Raw genomic sequence first — 15,834 nt, forward strand, 5'->3', positions numbered from 1 at the left:
TTGTCTGTTTTGGGTGTCTTAAAGGTCATTAGGATAAATTAGAGGTAGTAGGGTCACTCTTGAATTGGTACTTTCGGGCCCAGTCCTGGAAATACAATGCACATTGTTACTCTTACACACAAGTAGTCCCGTTGACTTCAATGGGAATACTCAAGGGGTTAAGTGTTGGCAAGATTTGGGCATTTTACAGCTGTTCTAGGGTGTCTTAACAAGGCTGGATTAACTGATTTTGTAACAGGTGATGCTGATGGCTAGTCCTAGTATGGAAGATCTTTATCATAAATCTTGTGCCCTTGCTGAAGATCCACAAGAACTTCGTGATGGATTTCAACATCCTGCTAGACTTGTCAAGGTAAAAAATGTATTTCAGCAGGAGATACCATGGGAATCCAAATTGATGGGACAAAGGTCTAAAATTTGTGTATTCAGACGGAAATATCTAGAGAGGCCTAATCAGCAATATACTAATTTTATGTAGTCCTTTTTTCACAAGCATTATTGTGTCTTTCAAGTCTCAGGAGTGAAAAATACCCAGTTGAGTCAACAGTTAAGTAAAAATATTTTTTCTATCCAAGTTGAAATTTAAAAAAGATCCTTGGAGTTAACACGCTGTTGCTGCAGAATATACTATGAAATTTCTAGTGACTGTAAATACTTGTTGTTTTACTCAGTAATTGATGGAGGTGCTTGAGCCTGTGGCCTTTAAAACACTCCCATGGTCCTTTTTGCCATAAATAAGCATATTGGACACAGAGTCCAATCTGTATTGCAGTTGGGTAACTTTGATTACTCCTTGTGGGACTGGATGACTGGAGTGGGATCATTTGATAATTGCCCTGTTCTGTTCATTCCCTCTGAAGCACCTGGCATTGGCAAATGTTGGAAGGCAGAATACTGGGCTAGATGGACCATTGGTCTGACCCAGTATGGCTGTTTTTATGGTCTTATTTGGAGAAGGTACAATACTCACTTTCCATCATGAGCTGTGTCATGTAGTGTTGCTGGATGGTATTTGAAAGCATCTGCTTGTACTTCAAATGTGGTGGCATTTCAGTAGACAAATGAACCCTATAGTTTATCATTTGTACATCAATCAGTAATGCACTTTGGGATTTTTGGATGAAATCTGCTATATAAAAATCAGTCAGTAGTAGTTTTACTAGCTCATTTTTGTAAGACAGTATCTGTTTATTTCTGTTAGAATTGAGACATTTTTACCTTTACATAAGGTTTGTCTGCATGTTACCATATTACAAAACTAATGTTCCACAGCATAATCCTCTGCCCATAAAGTAATTTTTGAATGGAAAGTCTTGCAAATCAAGAATGAGTAATGATGTTTTAAACCTATTCCATTTCTGAAATGCTGTGGAAAAAAATTAGCTGAACTCTTTCTTGATTGAGACTTTTAATTTTGGATTTCAGAATAATTCTTTGTCAGTCTACTAACAGATTTCAAAGTTAGATGTATATTTTATGCTCTGTGTACCCTATAGTCTTATTCTCATAGTTCGGGGAACTGTTTTTCCCTATCAGGGAAACATTCAGGAGACTTTTTTTATCCAGTTTTTAGTGGGTATGAAAGGAAAAGATGAAGCTATGGCTATTGGAGGACACTGGTCCCCATCACTGGATGGACCTGATCCAGAAAAGGACCCCTCTGTGCTGATTAAGACTGCTATCCGTTGTTGCAAGGCTCTAACAGGCATTGACTTAAGTGTGTGCACACAATGGTAAGTACCATTCTCCAAAACAGAGCATATTATAGAAATAAGTGTTTTCTGATTATTCTTAGAACTGTTGTTAAAAACCCAAACCATTTTTTCTTTATTAGCAGCCTGTGGTGGTGTAGGTAAACTGCTTGAAGGGATGTTCTCTTTTATAACAAGAGTTTGGTGCCAAATGTGTTCAATAATGCATCAAAAACTAATTAAAAATTCTGAATTTTGTACATGTTATGCTGTAATTTTATAATGGTTGTATGTTGAAAATATTTTCCATTTCATGCATAGCTGGAGAAGATCGTCAAGAGAACTTCATTTCATTATTCTTTTGTAAATAATTAGCTGTTGGTTATATAGCCATATTTTTTCTTGATGAGTTTATTTGTCCTGTGTTGTCTAACACTTACCACTGTGTTACCAATTTATGAATGAAGTTTCTGTTTCACACTAAATTTAAAAGTGTTTCAACTTTTCCTTTTAATTGAGGATTATATTTCCTAACACAAACTGGCAAGTACATCGCTTTACCTATAGCAGTCAGCATATTGTTCACTCGTTCCCATTTTATCTTGGAATGCATTGTACAAATGTGCCAAAAGAGAAAATATGGCTTCCATAACTTTTTCTTTAGATAAACCTCAGATTCTTGCAGCAAAGTTTCTTTACTTGATGTGCTACAAGTGAACTAGGCTCTTTAAAATGTATTGTAGAATTTTTTTTCCAACATGCTTCTTCCCTTGCAACAGGTACCGTTTTGCAGAGATTCGCTACCATCGCCCTGAGGAGACCCACAAGGGGCGTACAGTTCCAGCTCATGTGGAGACAGTGGTTTTATTTTTCCCGGATGTTTGGCATTGCCTTCCCACCCGCTCAGAGTGGGAAACCCTCTCCCGAGGATACAAGCAGCAGCTGGTCGAGAAGCTTCAGGGTGAACGCAAGGAGGCTGATGGAGAACAGGCACTGAACGCTAATCCCTTTTTCTATTTCTGCTTCTCACAGGCACAGGAACACAGGCACAAAATGCACACCACATACTACACAACAAACATACATAGGAGGAACATAACTGGTAACAATGACTGGTAAACCAGCTTTCAGCAGTATAGTGAATGTTTTTTATTTCAGCTAGTATACTAACTTTTAATGTGTGTGCTGATACCACAAATGGAAGTAAATTGTGCTTTTGATGCGCAGAACATTGTTTTTTATCTTAGAACTAGTTGCTGGAATCTGGAACCAGTTGTTGAGTGAGATTCAGTATTAATAGCAGTCTTAAATATTTTGCCATTTTCTAAAATTTCTAAATTTTCTCCGGTGGCCAGTTCTAATGATTGTATTTGGAAATTGGACAAGAATTAGTCTGAAACACTTGAATTTCAGGCCACATGGCTGATCAGCATCTTGGGATATTGAAAGGTCTGACTAAATCAAGAGTGACTATGGATGTTTGAAAATTGGGGCAAGATCACACACTGTATGGTTAGCGGAGACCAGCAGTGTCTGTGTATCCCTGACATTATTTGTGGTGTTATTTATCACCCTTTTGCGTTTCACAGATCTGGCTTTTATTGGCTGATGAGTGGCACTGTGATCAGTTATGAAGTGGTAGAATGTGTGTATGTGGACTTGTCTAAACAATAACTTTAGGAGAAGACTGTCTGAAACATTTGTGACCTTGCCACAGATCAGCAACAGAATTTTAAAATAAATAAATTACTCTTAAACTTTCTGAATGATGATTTCTTAATTTTATTTGCCAGGATGAAGAGGAAAAGGATGATGGGGAAGCTAAAGAGATCTCTACTCCTACCCACTGGTCTAAACTGGATCCAAAAACAATGAAGGTAACTGTTGAATGTTTTAGGTTTCTTTAATTATACAGTGTATTTTTATTTTTAACATAATTTTTGGTATTAAGAGCTGAAGTTGTGATACATTTCTTCGCTCAGATTTTTAAAACTAGTTCAGTGTTTTTGAAAGTTAAACAGTGCTTCTGTTTTATCTTCTTTCCTAATTTTATAGGTAAACAACTTTTTTACTGTGATATCCAAATATATATGTTGTGTGTTAGTGTCTGTTATGATTCCTATAGAAGAGCCTTAACTATTTCATTGAAAGTCTTCAAACTGGGTACAATTTAAAGAAATCAATTTATTTTATTTAACTGAAAGTGAAGCGTCTACCGTAATCTGGCCTATATACTTATACTCAAGTGAGATTTCCTACTCAGGGGTTTAGAAGACAGTTAGTTTAGGAAGATAAACAGAGTTCTTCAGTCATGTTTTCTATGGAAATATTTTATTTATATAACATATATTTTAATGTAAACAGACCTAAAAAGTAATGCCTACAACTTCCTCTGGACCCTTACGTAATTTAACTTTCATAATATATATGATACTCAACAATATACAAAACTATACTCCAGTAGACATAATAGTGAAAAATAAATAAAAGAGCTCTCCAACTTTTTGCTTACCGCTACCAAAATACCTTCTAGAAAAGGGGGAGGGGCTTCAGGGCGATGAAACAAAAAACGTAAGAACTAGTATGTTTTGCAATCAATACCTTTTTTATATTTAGTTTGTTCCAATGTTGATGAAAAAGGATTTCATTAGCTATTAGACAGTAGGTAATGTTTGCATTTCTGACTTCAGAATGATTGATCATGTATATTGCTATGGCACAGATCAGTACCACTTACACAACTTCTGTTTACTAGGTAAATGACCTTCGCAAGGAATTAGAAAGTCGTACTCTTAGCTCTAAAGGATTAAAATCCCAACTGATAGCCCGACTGACAAAGCAACTGAAAGTAGAAGAACAAAAAGAAGAACAGAAGGAGTTAGAGAAATCTGAAAAAGAAGATGAAGAGGAGGAGGATAGGAAATCTGAAGATGACAAAGAGGTTTGTATTGAGATGTACTTGGTTTAATTTTAAAATGTTATGCAGTGCAGTAGAGGGAAATCGTTAAATCAAGATTTTATAGTTCTCCGCTAGCCGGGCTGGGAAAGGCTTTTTTGCTCTAACTTGAGCTGCTGATTTGTGATGAAACCTTTGTCTAAACGAAGTCATTTGGATTTTTTATCTCCGTAAACCCAACTCAAAATATAAACTCACTGAAAATAGATATGCTGGAGTTAAGTTATGCCGGAGTTAAGTTATTCAGACCATTTAAAAAGAAACAAACAAACATTGAGGGGAACAGGAAGAATAAATTATTTTGTAAGATTTTAACTTTTTTTAACATTAAGAGCCTCAGGGAGTTCAAGTATATTGGCTCTGCACATTTTTCCTCTTATGGGCATATGCACTTCTGGTGCTACAAGCTTCAGTGAACCATTTTGACAAATGTTCAGAATTAATCCTATAAAAAGCTACAAGACCACAACTACCTTGGTTCCTTTCCATTGTTAGTTGCAGACTGAGGGCTGTCCTTCCATGTCTTGAAAATTACATTTTAACTTTTGGCCAAATAATAGTAGTTTTTAATTTTTCATCGTGTAGTAGTGGTAGTTTCCATATTCACAATGTAGTTTTGTTCAGGTTTTCTTCTGTTCCCTATGGTGCTGCACAGATTGTCTCTAGTTGGCCTTTGGCCTCAATAAGACAGGCAATTACAATTCATCTGAATAAAAAAATCTGGCTTCCAGGAGTGAGCATTCCTGCTCTCCTGGGATGGTCATTCTGACGACAAAACTCGATGACTCATGTCTGGCAGAAGGCAATTCTCTAGTGCATTATTCCTTGTGCCCTGCTTCTATGTCATGGTGCCAAACGTAATTCAGGGTTGGGTGCCAAATAATGAAAAAACATGTAAGAAAAGACATGCAGACATGGTTTCAGCTCTTCCTACTGAAGTAGATCTTAAGAGCTGAATGCTCAAGTCTGTCCTTTTCGTAAGCATTTGAAATCATGCTTTAAGCAAAGGACCAATTGGGAGCCATCGGCCCCAGACACTTTGGCATCTTTGTAAAGTGCATCTGTTGGCACCAGAAAACTAGTTGCCTGTTTCTTTGATACCAAAGACTGCCTCAGTGCCCAAAACTGAAACCCTCACTGCCACAGGCATCATGGTTACTGAAAAGCCTGCTCTGAGAAGAGACTTGGTCAGTTCGATGTCTTCCACAGGCCCATCTCTGATGGTTCATTTGAGTTCTCCTTAGGTAGAGGCCTCAGTTCCTCTTTCCACAGCTCTGGAAAAGATGGTGTAGCACTGAGGAATCGTCTGTACTCCCAAGACCCAATGCTGACTCTCAAAAAAGCAATGAGGCACCATGATTCCAGGGAGTACTTTGGTGTTGGAGACCTTTGTGCTGTGAGTGACTCTGGTCCCTCAGTTTGGAAGGTGACTCCTCTTTCCTTAGTGCCAACCCTGAAAACCTTGCTGATTCCTTCTGCTTTGAGGGATATTTGTTGCATGTCTCTGGCCACTGATGCTGCACTGAGGGACAGTTTCCCCAGAGATGACAGTCTGGTATTTTTCCTTCCTTTAGGTTGAATCCGAAAACAGTATATTAACAACCAAGTTAATCAAATTCAAGTTTGATTAACTTCAGATAGCAATCACATAGTATCTTGGAACACTGAGTAATGCACTGTTTTTAAAAGCAAGCAGAGACTGTGCTTGAGTATTTTTAAACAGCAAAACTTTTATGTTCTTGGCCTAGCAGTTAAAAAGCTAAAATCTGTGCTTTTTGCTGCAAGATGAAATTTACTGCAATCACAAATAAAAATACCATTCTTTTTATATCTTTATTTAATCCGTAGCAGTTGTATCTAGAGTTGTTGCATATAACGTGATACCCTGTTTTTAAAAAAAAACAAAACCAAATGAAAACCAACCACTTAGCATCTAAAGGTAAATCTGTGCTGTTCATATGCACTGGGGGAAGGTGGTGAATGGAGCTTTTACTCTTCTCATATAAGAAATTTAAGGGCTTAAAAGAGCCCTTGGAATGTCTGCTAACTTGCCAGTTTGCATATCATACCTCTAAGGAACATAATTTGGTCCCGTTCCAGCTATCAAGCAAGTACACTGCAGTTAGCACTGTGTGCTAATAAGGGTTTGTATGTTGCTCCTCACAGAGGATGTGGTGCTCCTGCATACCCTGTGGAATGTTGCCTTGGCTAACAGGATTTCTACAGCAGAGGATGACACTGGACAGCATCCCTACTCTCTCTAGGAGCCACTGGCCCACAATCTGTTAATAAATTTCCCAGCACTTAAGCCTTCTATCCATTCTGTGAAAAGCAGTGAGCATTTAAAGCTAATATATGGTTTGAAATTTCATCTCTAAAATGTGTTTATTTTTTAGGAAGAAGAAAGGAAACGTCAGGAAGAAATGGAGCGTCAACGACGAGAGAGACGATACATCTTGCCTGATGAACCAGCAATCATTGTACATCCTAACTGGGCAGCAAAAAGTGGAAAATTTGATTGTAGTATTATGTCTCTTAGTGTTCTTCTGGATTACAGGCTGGAGGATAACAAAGAGCATTCTTTTGAGGTAATTTTGTTTACTTTGTATCTAGTACAGCATAATGAAATGCAATTTTAGTGAGTTTAATGTAGTAGGATGTTGTACTGAGAAATACCAACTTTTCACACCAAATATTTGAATAAATACTTTTTAAATGCAATAGTTCTTAGACTCTGTATTTCTTTTGCAATGAAAGTATTACGTAATATATTCAAATTCTGCTACAACTTACTGCTACAACTGAATCCTTATTTTCATGTTAGCAACTATATCCTAAAATTCTAAATATTAAGGTACTAGTGTAAAAAGAGACAAACTTGAAGTTTAATCCTTAGTCCATACTTGGAAAAACTGTGTAGGTATTGATACCACATTTATCACTGCAGTATGACTGCTCTGTAAATTCTAAAAGAAACACATAGGTTCTAATTTCTCCCTTTTGTTTCTCTCTCTCTCTCTCTCTCTCTCAACGAAAACTTTTTCCTGAGGCTGTAAGGCCAATTGAATGTTTTTTCTGTACTCATGAATATCTTACATAGTGATAAGACAAGAGCATGTTAACACACTACGTGTTCAGAATGTTGTGTCTTGCATATTAGTACATAAGCAGTTCATGGAACTTACATGGTTGTCTATGCTAGTCACTTTCATATGTACTGTAGTTATTCATCTTTTCTTGGTGTATAGAAATACCTTGGTATTTGAGATACCACATTTTGATAACTGTAGGTAAATATTGTATTGGTTTTATTTAAATGACAAGCATCATGTTCAGACATCTGTAATTACGCTTTCTTTATGTCTGCTATTTTAATGAATTTATACTCTTGGGTTGGAATTCGTACTTAATTGTTTTACTAGGATATCTAACTAATATTTTATGACCTCTTTAGATCACCATGGTGTTTGCGACATGCACTATACATTTTCAAACCTCTTTAGACTATTTTGTTTTTCCTTTTCCAGTACTCCTCCGTCATACCTCAAACTCACTGGTTTATAATTACCAGGTCTCTGCTTTCCCCTTTCAGCATTTTCCAAGGTCAAGTCTACTGATATTTTCCTTATGTTCTTGATATATCTTGATTTTTTTTTTTCCTTAGGCTTCTATTTTTAACTGGCTAACTGGTACTATTTTCCTTGCACAGGTTTTCATACAATCCCTTTTTGTAATACTCAGTCACATCTTGCTTTGTGGACTAATTCACAAGCCTGCTTTTTAGTAAAAATAAATTAATAGTTGTAGCCAATCTTACAATTCTTAAATTATGTACACAGGCTTTCTGTGAAGTAGATATGTGAACTGACTGTTTGCTCGTGGCTTTTGACTGATTTGTGTTTATTTTTGTGTTGTGCTTTGCAAATCTGCATTTTAAAAATAGTTTTATTCACATGTTCTAAATGCCAGTACCATTTTCTTCTATGATACAAAAAGATAGTATTGTCTTTTATTTTTGTGTGGAAATAGTTTGCTTTCTGCAATTAACTTGTTTTTAATTATGCACAGTTTCTTGATTCCCTCTCCACATCCCACACCCCCAAGTTCTTATGCTCTGCATCATTCTTAACTTAAGGAACTGGTGTAGCTTAAACTAAGTATTTGTTACAATAGCAAGTCATAGTATCTGCCTCCTAGTACTATATGAGTGTTTGAATTTGTATAGCAAAACAAAAATTAATCTGGGACCTGAGGGCTGCTCTGTGTGTGTGTGTATGTGTGTGTGTATATATATATATATATATATATATATAATTTTGTAATTTTAACTTTTCTTTTTCAGATGGCCATATTCAAACAAACTGGGTTTTTTAGATAAACAGTATGTTACTCTGATACAGTGCCATGTTTTCGATTAATGTGATATGAATTTTGATAGGGAAGCAGTGATACGGTTACTTAAATGCAAATACAGTATAACTATATTTTTAAAATATCATACCTCTCTTCACCAGTTGTCTCTTGTGTTTTTTGATTCAGGTTTCATTGTTTGCAGAACTATTCAATGAAATGCTTCAAAGGGATTTTGGTGTCAGAATCTACAAAGCACTGATATCCCTTCCAGAGAGAGAGGACAAAAAAGAGAAAAAGAGCAAAAAAGAAGAGAGAAAAGATAAAAAAGAAGAAAAAGATGATGAAAATGATGATCCAAAACCTAAGAGGAGAAAATCTGGAGATGATAAAGATAAGAAGGAAGATAAAGAGGAGAGGAAGGTCTGCAATTAGTTTATGTAAAAATACATGATGTTGCTTGGATAAGCAATAATCAGTTTACTGTGTTTTACTCTGCAATTTCCAAAACTTCATATTTTTGTGTTAATTTTATTTGTCTGGATCAAGATTGTTCGGATAGAGTAGTTCTTAATCTTTAAGAACTTGACAATTACACATTTTCTCAAGTGTCTTCTTTAAACAGCGTTCAGCCGTGTCATTGTAAAATTATTTAAATTCATTAGAAATACTAATTTGGATGAATATATATATATATATTGTATTGAAGTTTTTAATGATGGTGAGATTTTTTTTCATTTTGCTATTGCCCATCGTTGGATTGCTTAATTTTTAGGCATTTTCATTACAGAGGGAAGATAAAAGGAAAGATGATACTAAAGATGAAGAAGAAACTGAAGATGACAATAATCAGGAAGAGTATGATCCAATGGAAGCGGAAGATGCTGAAGATGAAGATGATGGTATATTATGTGAAAGTTTTTTGACTTCCTCAACTTTTGTATTGTGTCTGGATATGCTTTTTGAACTTGAGAGCTTTAGAATTAGAAAGTATAAAATTAAAGTATTAGTATAATTAGAGACACTAATTTGTTTGTGTTGTCGTAATTCTGAGTGGCCAAAATCAGGATTGAAACCCTATTGGGTGGATAAAGTTAGGCACTTAAGTTTGAAAATGTTGGCTTGTATTTTTATGCTTTTTCCTGGGCCAAATTATCACAATCCAGGGGTTCTGGCACACCATAAAATAGAGGGTTTCCTTGGCTCTACGTCCCTTCATTCCCCACTTGAACTGGTGGCTTCTGGTTCCATCTCCTCCCAAAGAAGCAGGAACAGTGGAATGAAACCTCTTCCATTTTCCAGGAGCAGCAGCAGTGGCCCTCTGTCCCCTCACCCATAGATGTGGGAGAGGATAAGTGGGACTGTCCTATTCTGTACTCTTTTGCCACATGAATGCTCCTTTGTTGGAGAGGTGTAGGCAGAGCCCCTCAGTTTACTGCGTCTTGGAGTAAACACCCAGTTGAGATGTATGGGGCAGTTCACACTTCACGGAGCTAGTGTCAGGCTGTCAGCAGATTTGAGCAAACACCATTGCAGCAGTTTACACTGTCAGATTCTTCACAATGAAAGCTAAAAAATAAATAAATAAATTTCAATTGAAACTTGGATTGGGAGGTGATCCTATGGCCCCCAAGAACTGGGTCTCAAGGTATGGATCTACAGTGCTATATACCTTAAACCAACCCTGCTTTTGTCAAACTTTTCTCCCTTCTATTTCAGATTTTGATGGTACTATATTGCCTACCTTACAAAAAGCAGTTTATTAAAAAGCTTTTAATAACTCTGTGTTTGAGAACCTAAATGTCACAACCAAATGAACTGACAGTAAAACATCAATCTTCTCTTCCTACCCTTGTCTCTCATTTGGGTTAATTATTAGGATATAACTTTGAATCTTTGAAACTCTTGAGTCTTAGTAGAGGAAGTTGCATGACTTTCTTCCTCACTCACATGGTGGCACCTGAACTATGTTAAGGTTAGCTTATCTGATGGTCTGTCCAGCTTTCCATGTGAAAACCAGGCCTATGTATGAAAATTGGAATGATATATTGAGATAAAATGGACTTCTTTGAGTGCATTGTGTCAAAGTAGGCCAAAAGAAAAAAAACAAAATTGTATTTTAATTATAATCTTGCAAAATAACATTTTACCTTTCAATTTCATGTTTAGGAAGAGCGTGTCATAATCTGATCACTTTTTTTGCAAACTGTATTTTCTTTAAAAATCATACACAAGCATTTGAAATAGTGGTTCTAGATTCTAATTCACTGTGAATTTGCTGAATTCCACTTTTGTTTTTTAGACCGGGATGATGAGGAAATGAACAAGCGAGATGATAGAAGAGAGGGGAACAGACATTGCAAAGAGAGATCTTCTAAAGATAAAGTACTTACTGCCTGTTTTATAACTATACATAGCCTTAATGTAAAAGTAGTACCGGTTAAGGTTGCTCCTTAGTTTTCATTATAAAATCTGTTTTCACTGGTTCATTTCCCTCAAAAACTTTCCTTTTAGCCTGAAACTTTACATCTAAATAAGTTAGAGGGGAGTGCTTCTGATGACTAACTTTAAATATGTTTTCTTCTAAATCTTGTAAGTTATTTTAAATTTTTCTCTCATAATTAACTTTCTCAGGTGGGATACTAATTAGCTTGAAAGACTTGAGAGTAAGTCCTGCCCATCCATAAAAGAGGCGACTGGTCTGACTTTAAGTGCCAATTTGAGGCAGGCAGAAATCCAGTGAAATTGCCTCAATCTATTAAGGAGGGTAGGAAGAAGTGTGGCCCAGCCCAGCCTATGCATTCATGCCACTTATGTTTCTTTTGGACTTTTGAGGTTTCTGTGATTTAATCCCAAATTGGTTCCTTTTTTTGAAGCTGTTTCCATGTTCATGTCTCAGTAAATCAGATGTTCTTTTAATGCTACAAAATATTACGCTATAAACTAACTTTTCCGTAATAATGTCAGGAATCCTTTTGGAAGTCTCCTCATACACAAAAAAGAGAGCCTCTTCCTCAGAAATAACCATGGCTTTTCTCCACATGCCAAATTCAGAACAATGAAAACTAACCATAATATAGTGAATCTAGGATTTATTTGCCAAAAATCAGAAAGTAAAACAGATTTTTAATCCCATACCCCTTTTCTCCTCTTAAGCTAAGGAGGTGTAAAAACAATATTAAGCATGCATGCAGGACTGCAAATCAATCCCAGGATCTTACGTGATTCTGATGTTCGTTAATCATAGTTGATGGGTGTTCTGTTTTGAAAATAATTGTCAGTTCAAAGATTTGAGACTGTTTTTGAGGGGGCATTATCTATGAACACACGTGTACCATTGGTGCGGGGATGTTTGTCGTTTGATAAAGCCATGCTAGCCTGAGCAAAAGGAAAAAAGAATATTTTCCTGTTTACATGTACAAAAACCTGTCTTCTGTGCTTTAATTCTGTTAAGAATTTTTGGATACAGCTTGTATGAGAGATGTCCTACTAAATAAAGCTATATTATACTTATGAGCCTAATAGGTAAAATACTGGCAATAGTAGTAACTTTGACTCATAAAGTAAATGGTAAAATTGGTAGAGGGAATCTACCTTGTTAACCCAAGCACTCTATTAATTATTTATAAAGACTAGGAAACACTGATATTGTAACTTACTAATTAATATGCAATGTATTCTCTATAGGAGAAAGATAAGACACAGATGATTACAGTTAACCGGGATCTTCTCATGGCTTTCGTTTATTTTGATCAAAGTCATTGTGGATACCTTCTTGAAAAGGACATGGAGGAGATACTGTATACACTTGGACTACATCTTTCACGTGCTCAGGTTCTGTTTTATAATTCTATAGAAATGTATTTTGCAATGAGGCAGGAATGCTGCAGAAAAAGAGTGTATAATATATTTAAAGGTTGTTGCATATTCATTGTGGGCAAGTTAGTGCTGTTTAAACAAGTCAGGGAAAAATTTATAAGTTGCAATCAGTAACCTTTTTTGCATTTTAATGCAATCACTTAATTTAATATTTTAAATCAAATATTTGTTTTAAAATACTATTCTAAATATATGAAACTATTATAATAGAATTATTCAACAAAGTAACATAATATTGATTTCCTTTGTTATATTTTAGGTTAAGAAACTACTTAATAAGGTAGTACTTCGAGAATCTTGCTTTTACAGAAGATTAACTGATACCTCAAAAGATGAAGAAAATCAGGAAGAGTCTGAAGCCCTGCAGGAAGATATGTTAGGTCAGTGATCCCCAAACTGGGGTGTGCCATCTATGGGGGGTGCAGAGAAATGTTCAGACGGGCGTGGTGGGACCCGGGCCAGCCCACAGGGGTGGGAAGGGAGTGCCACCCAGCTCCACTCTACCCCTGGATCTGCTTCTGGCCCCGCCCCCAACTGTGGCTGGCGGGGTAGGGAACACAGACAGGGGTAAGGTGGAGGCACAAAAAAGTTTGGGGACCACTCTGTTACGTAGTTAGTACTAATTTGCCTGGTTGCAAAACTTCACCTAAAATCACTGCTATATTACAGAGATAAGAGGGGATAAAACATTTATTCCCTTAAAGTTACAAGTTCAGCACTTCAAACGAGTAGATCCTGTGAGGTCTGCATAGATCTTGGACAGTTTGCAGAACCCAGGGCTTCTGGCTCCCCATGCTCCCCGCTATGTTTACTGTGCAAACCCTGTATATTGGAACGGGAAAGTGGATGAGCTTGCTGATTATAAAGATTACTTTCCTGTGGGGAACGTGTTTGTGGGGAATGATACTGCAGAGGGCAGCCACTCTATCCCTCTCCCTTAGCATGGAATTCAATGCATGCAGCCATCCTTCAATAAATGGAGGATGGGAAGAATGTTATGCAAGCGGCTTTTGCTCTTCTCAGGCCCCACACCTGACTCTGCCTGCTTTTTATCTCCTCCCTCACATATGCAGAGAGCACCTTGGTTCTCAAATATTTAGATTAGGGTCTTTTTAGAAGGTTTTGAACACATTCTTCATATCCTGGTCGGTTGAAAACTGACCCAATTTTTAATGGTTTTACATATTTTGTAACATTACTTAATTTATTTTAGGCAATAGATTGCTGCTACCATCCCCTACTATAAAACAAGAATCTAAGGGTACAGAAGAAAATGTTGGCCTAATTGTGTACAATGGAGCTATGGTGGATGTAGGGAGCCTCTTGCAGAAACTAGAGAAGAGTGAAAGAGTGCGGTCTGAAATAGAACAAAAACTTCAGTTGCTGGAAGAGAAAACAGGTTTGAGAATGTACTTTGAAGATGTACCATGATTTTTCTGAAATGTTTATTATAAAATACTACATATACAGTACATAACATTCAAACCTTCTCGAATTTGGTTTATGACCCAGTGTTATAAAACAGTTTTGCATTATTAAATTCTGTTTTCCCCCCTATTTCTCTCCCACACTTTGAACTTGCACAGCGAACACTTGATTGGCCAATCAAATAGGTTGGAGTACCATTGTTAGCCATGTTAGTCCTTTGTGGTGTTTGCCTTTTCTGATCAAATTAAGTGCAAATCCATGTCCGACAAAGAACAGACCTGCTCAGAGTTCAGTATTGAATTGCATAAAATATCAGGTTATTTCACCTGAGGACATTTTCTGGGGAGTGAATTATTTAATGCCCCATGTGGAACAGTATAACGGAGACTATTTTACTTCTCAAACTGCGAGGAGCTTAAATATTAGTTATCACATTTTATTAGTGCTAATGCTTAATACTACCTTTTAAAAAATTGTATTAATGTTTTTTCTAGGATGCAGAAAGGAATGGTAAGGGGCATATTATAAGGTATTTGAGATGACTTGAGATTGTCTGTCTGTCTTTTTTTCAGATGAAGATGAAAAGACCATATTACAGTTGGAGAATTCTAACAAAAACCTGTCTGGAGAGCTTAAAGAAGTAAAAAAGGACCTAAACCAAGTACAAGAGAATTTGAAGACCTCAGAAGATACCAATTTGCAATTTGAGGGCCAGCTGAATAAGACAATCAAAAATTTAGCCACAGTTATGGATGAAATACACAGCGTTCTTAAAAAGGTTAGAATCTTGCAACTCTTCAGTTATATGTATTGCTTTATAAACTAAGCTATTTTAAAATGAGTTTTCAGAATATTCCCAGACACATGTACATATGAATTTGTAGTTAAGGCTCTAAATATGTATTGGTCATTTAAGGGAAAGAAATTTTAATAAGAGTGGTGTAGTTCAAAAAAAAAAAAAAGAAAGAAAACCAGGAAACTATTTTTAGGTGTAACCTTAACTATGAAAATTAACAGTTCAGGTATCTAAAACCACCATAATTGTGCCTTTATATCACCCACTGGCTGAAATCTGCCTTACACCGCCTTAAATCTTATGTTGAGCAAAAGGATCATATGGGAATCCTTGTGATGTAGGTAGGTAGAGTATTTCCAGAGACTTGCATGGGAGGCATTCTGGTGTGGTGAATAAGGCCTAGAACTCTGGGTGTCAGGAGGCCTGGAATCTAATCCTTCTTGTGACAATAACTTCCTTTGTGGCCTTGGACAAGTAGCTTACATCTGTAAACATCAGTTTCACTTTATTTATAACTGGAGTGATATTATTTATCTACTTCACTGGGATGTTATAAGGCCTAACTAAATAATGCTTGCATAAATGTAGGCTATTTCTGACACTTAGTGGTGTTATTAGAACTGAAAAGTTTCTTGCTTTCAGCTATAGGTTGATTCAGTGATACCATTTGGCATGTTGGAAGGGTCCATTAAAAATAAAGATTAGGCAACATGCCAGATTTGTTTGATGTACCA

At 36.4% G+C, this 15,834-nt stretch overlaps 1 protein-coding gene and 1 non-coding gene across 6 annotated transcripts in view; both read left to right on the forward strand.

The window, feature by feature from the left end:
- The window catches only part of CCAR1 (cell division cycle and apoptosis regulator 1), a 41,976-nt gene that overhangs the window by 23,148 nt on the left and 2,994 nt on the right, over window positions 1–15,834 (forward strand). For all 5 annotated transcript variants that reach the window (XM_073353489.1, XM_073353491.1, XM_073353492.1 and 2 more), the window contains 13 exons: window positions 239–352; window positions 1,567–1,733; window positions 2,471–2,681; window positions 3,485–3,568; window positions 4,447–4,632; window positions 7,044–7,235; window positions 9,187–9,420; window positions 9,788–9,899; window positions 11,300–11,382; window positions 12,685–12,831; window positions 13,136–13,256; window positions 14,090–14,275; window positions 14,877–15,082. In XM_073353489.1, the coding sequence (XP_073209590.1) occupies window positions 239–352; window positions 1,567–1,733; window positions 2,471–2,681; window positions 3,485–3,568; window positions 4,447–4,632; window positions 7,044–7,235; window positions 9,187–9,420; window positions 9,788–9,899; window positions 11,300–11,382; window positions 12,685–12,831; window positions 13,136–13,256; window positions 14,090–14,275; window positions 14,877–15,082 (2,043 nt within the window). The remainder of the gene's footprint in view (window positions 1–238; window positions 353–1,566; window positions 1,734–2,470; window positions 2,682–3,484; window positions 3,569–4,446; window positions 4,633–7,043; window positions 7,236–9,186; window positions 9,421–9,787; window positions 9,900–11,299; window positions 11,383–12,684; window positions 12,832–13,135; window positions 13,257–14,089; window positions 14,276–14,876; window positions 15,083–15,834) is intronic.
- Window positions 1,329–1,391, forward strand: LOC140915438 (small nucleolar RNA SNORD98). The gene has a single exon (XR_012160175.1). It is a non-coding gene; the product is annotated as a small nucleolar RNA SNORD98 (small nucleolar RNA).

The sequence above is a fragment of the Lepidochelys kempii genome, chromosome 7 (genome assembly GCF_965140265.1).
Source record: "Lepidochelys kempii isolate rLepKem1 chromosome 7, rLepKem1.hap2, whole genome shotgun sequence".
NCBI lineage: Eukaryota > Metazoa > Chordata > Testudines > Cheloniidae > Lepidochelys > Lepidochelys kempii.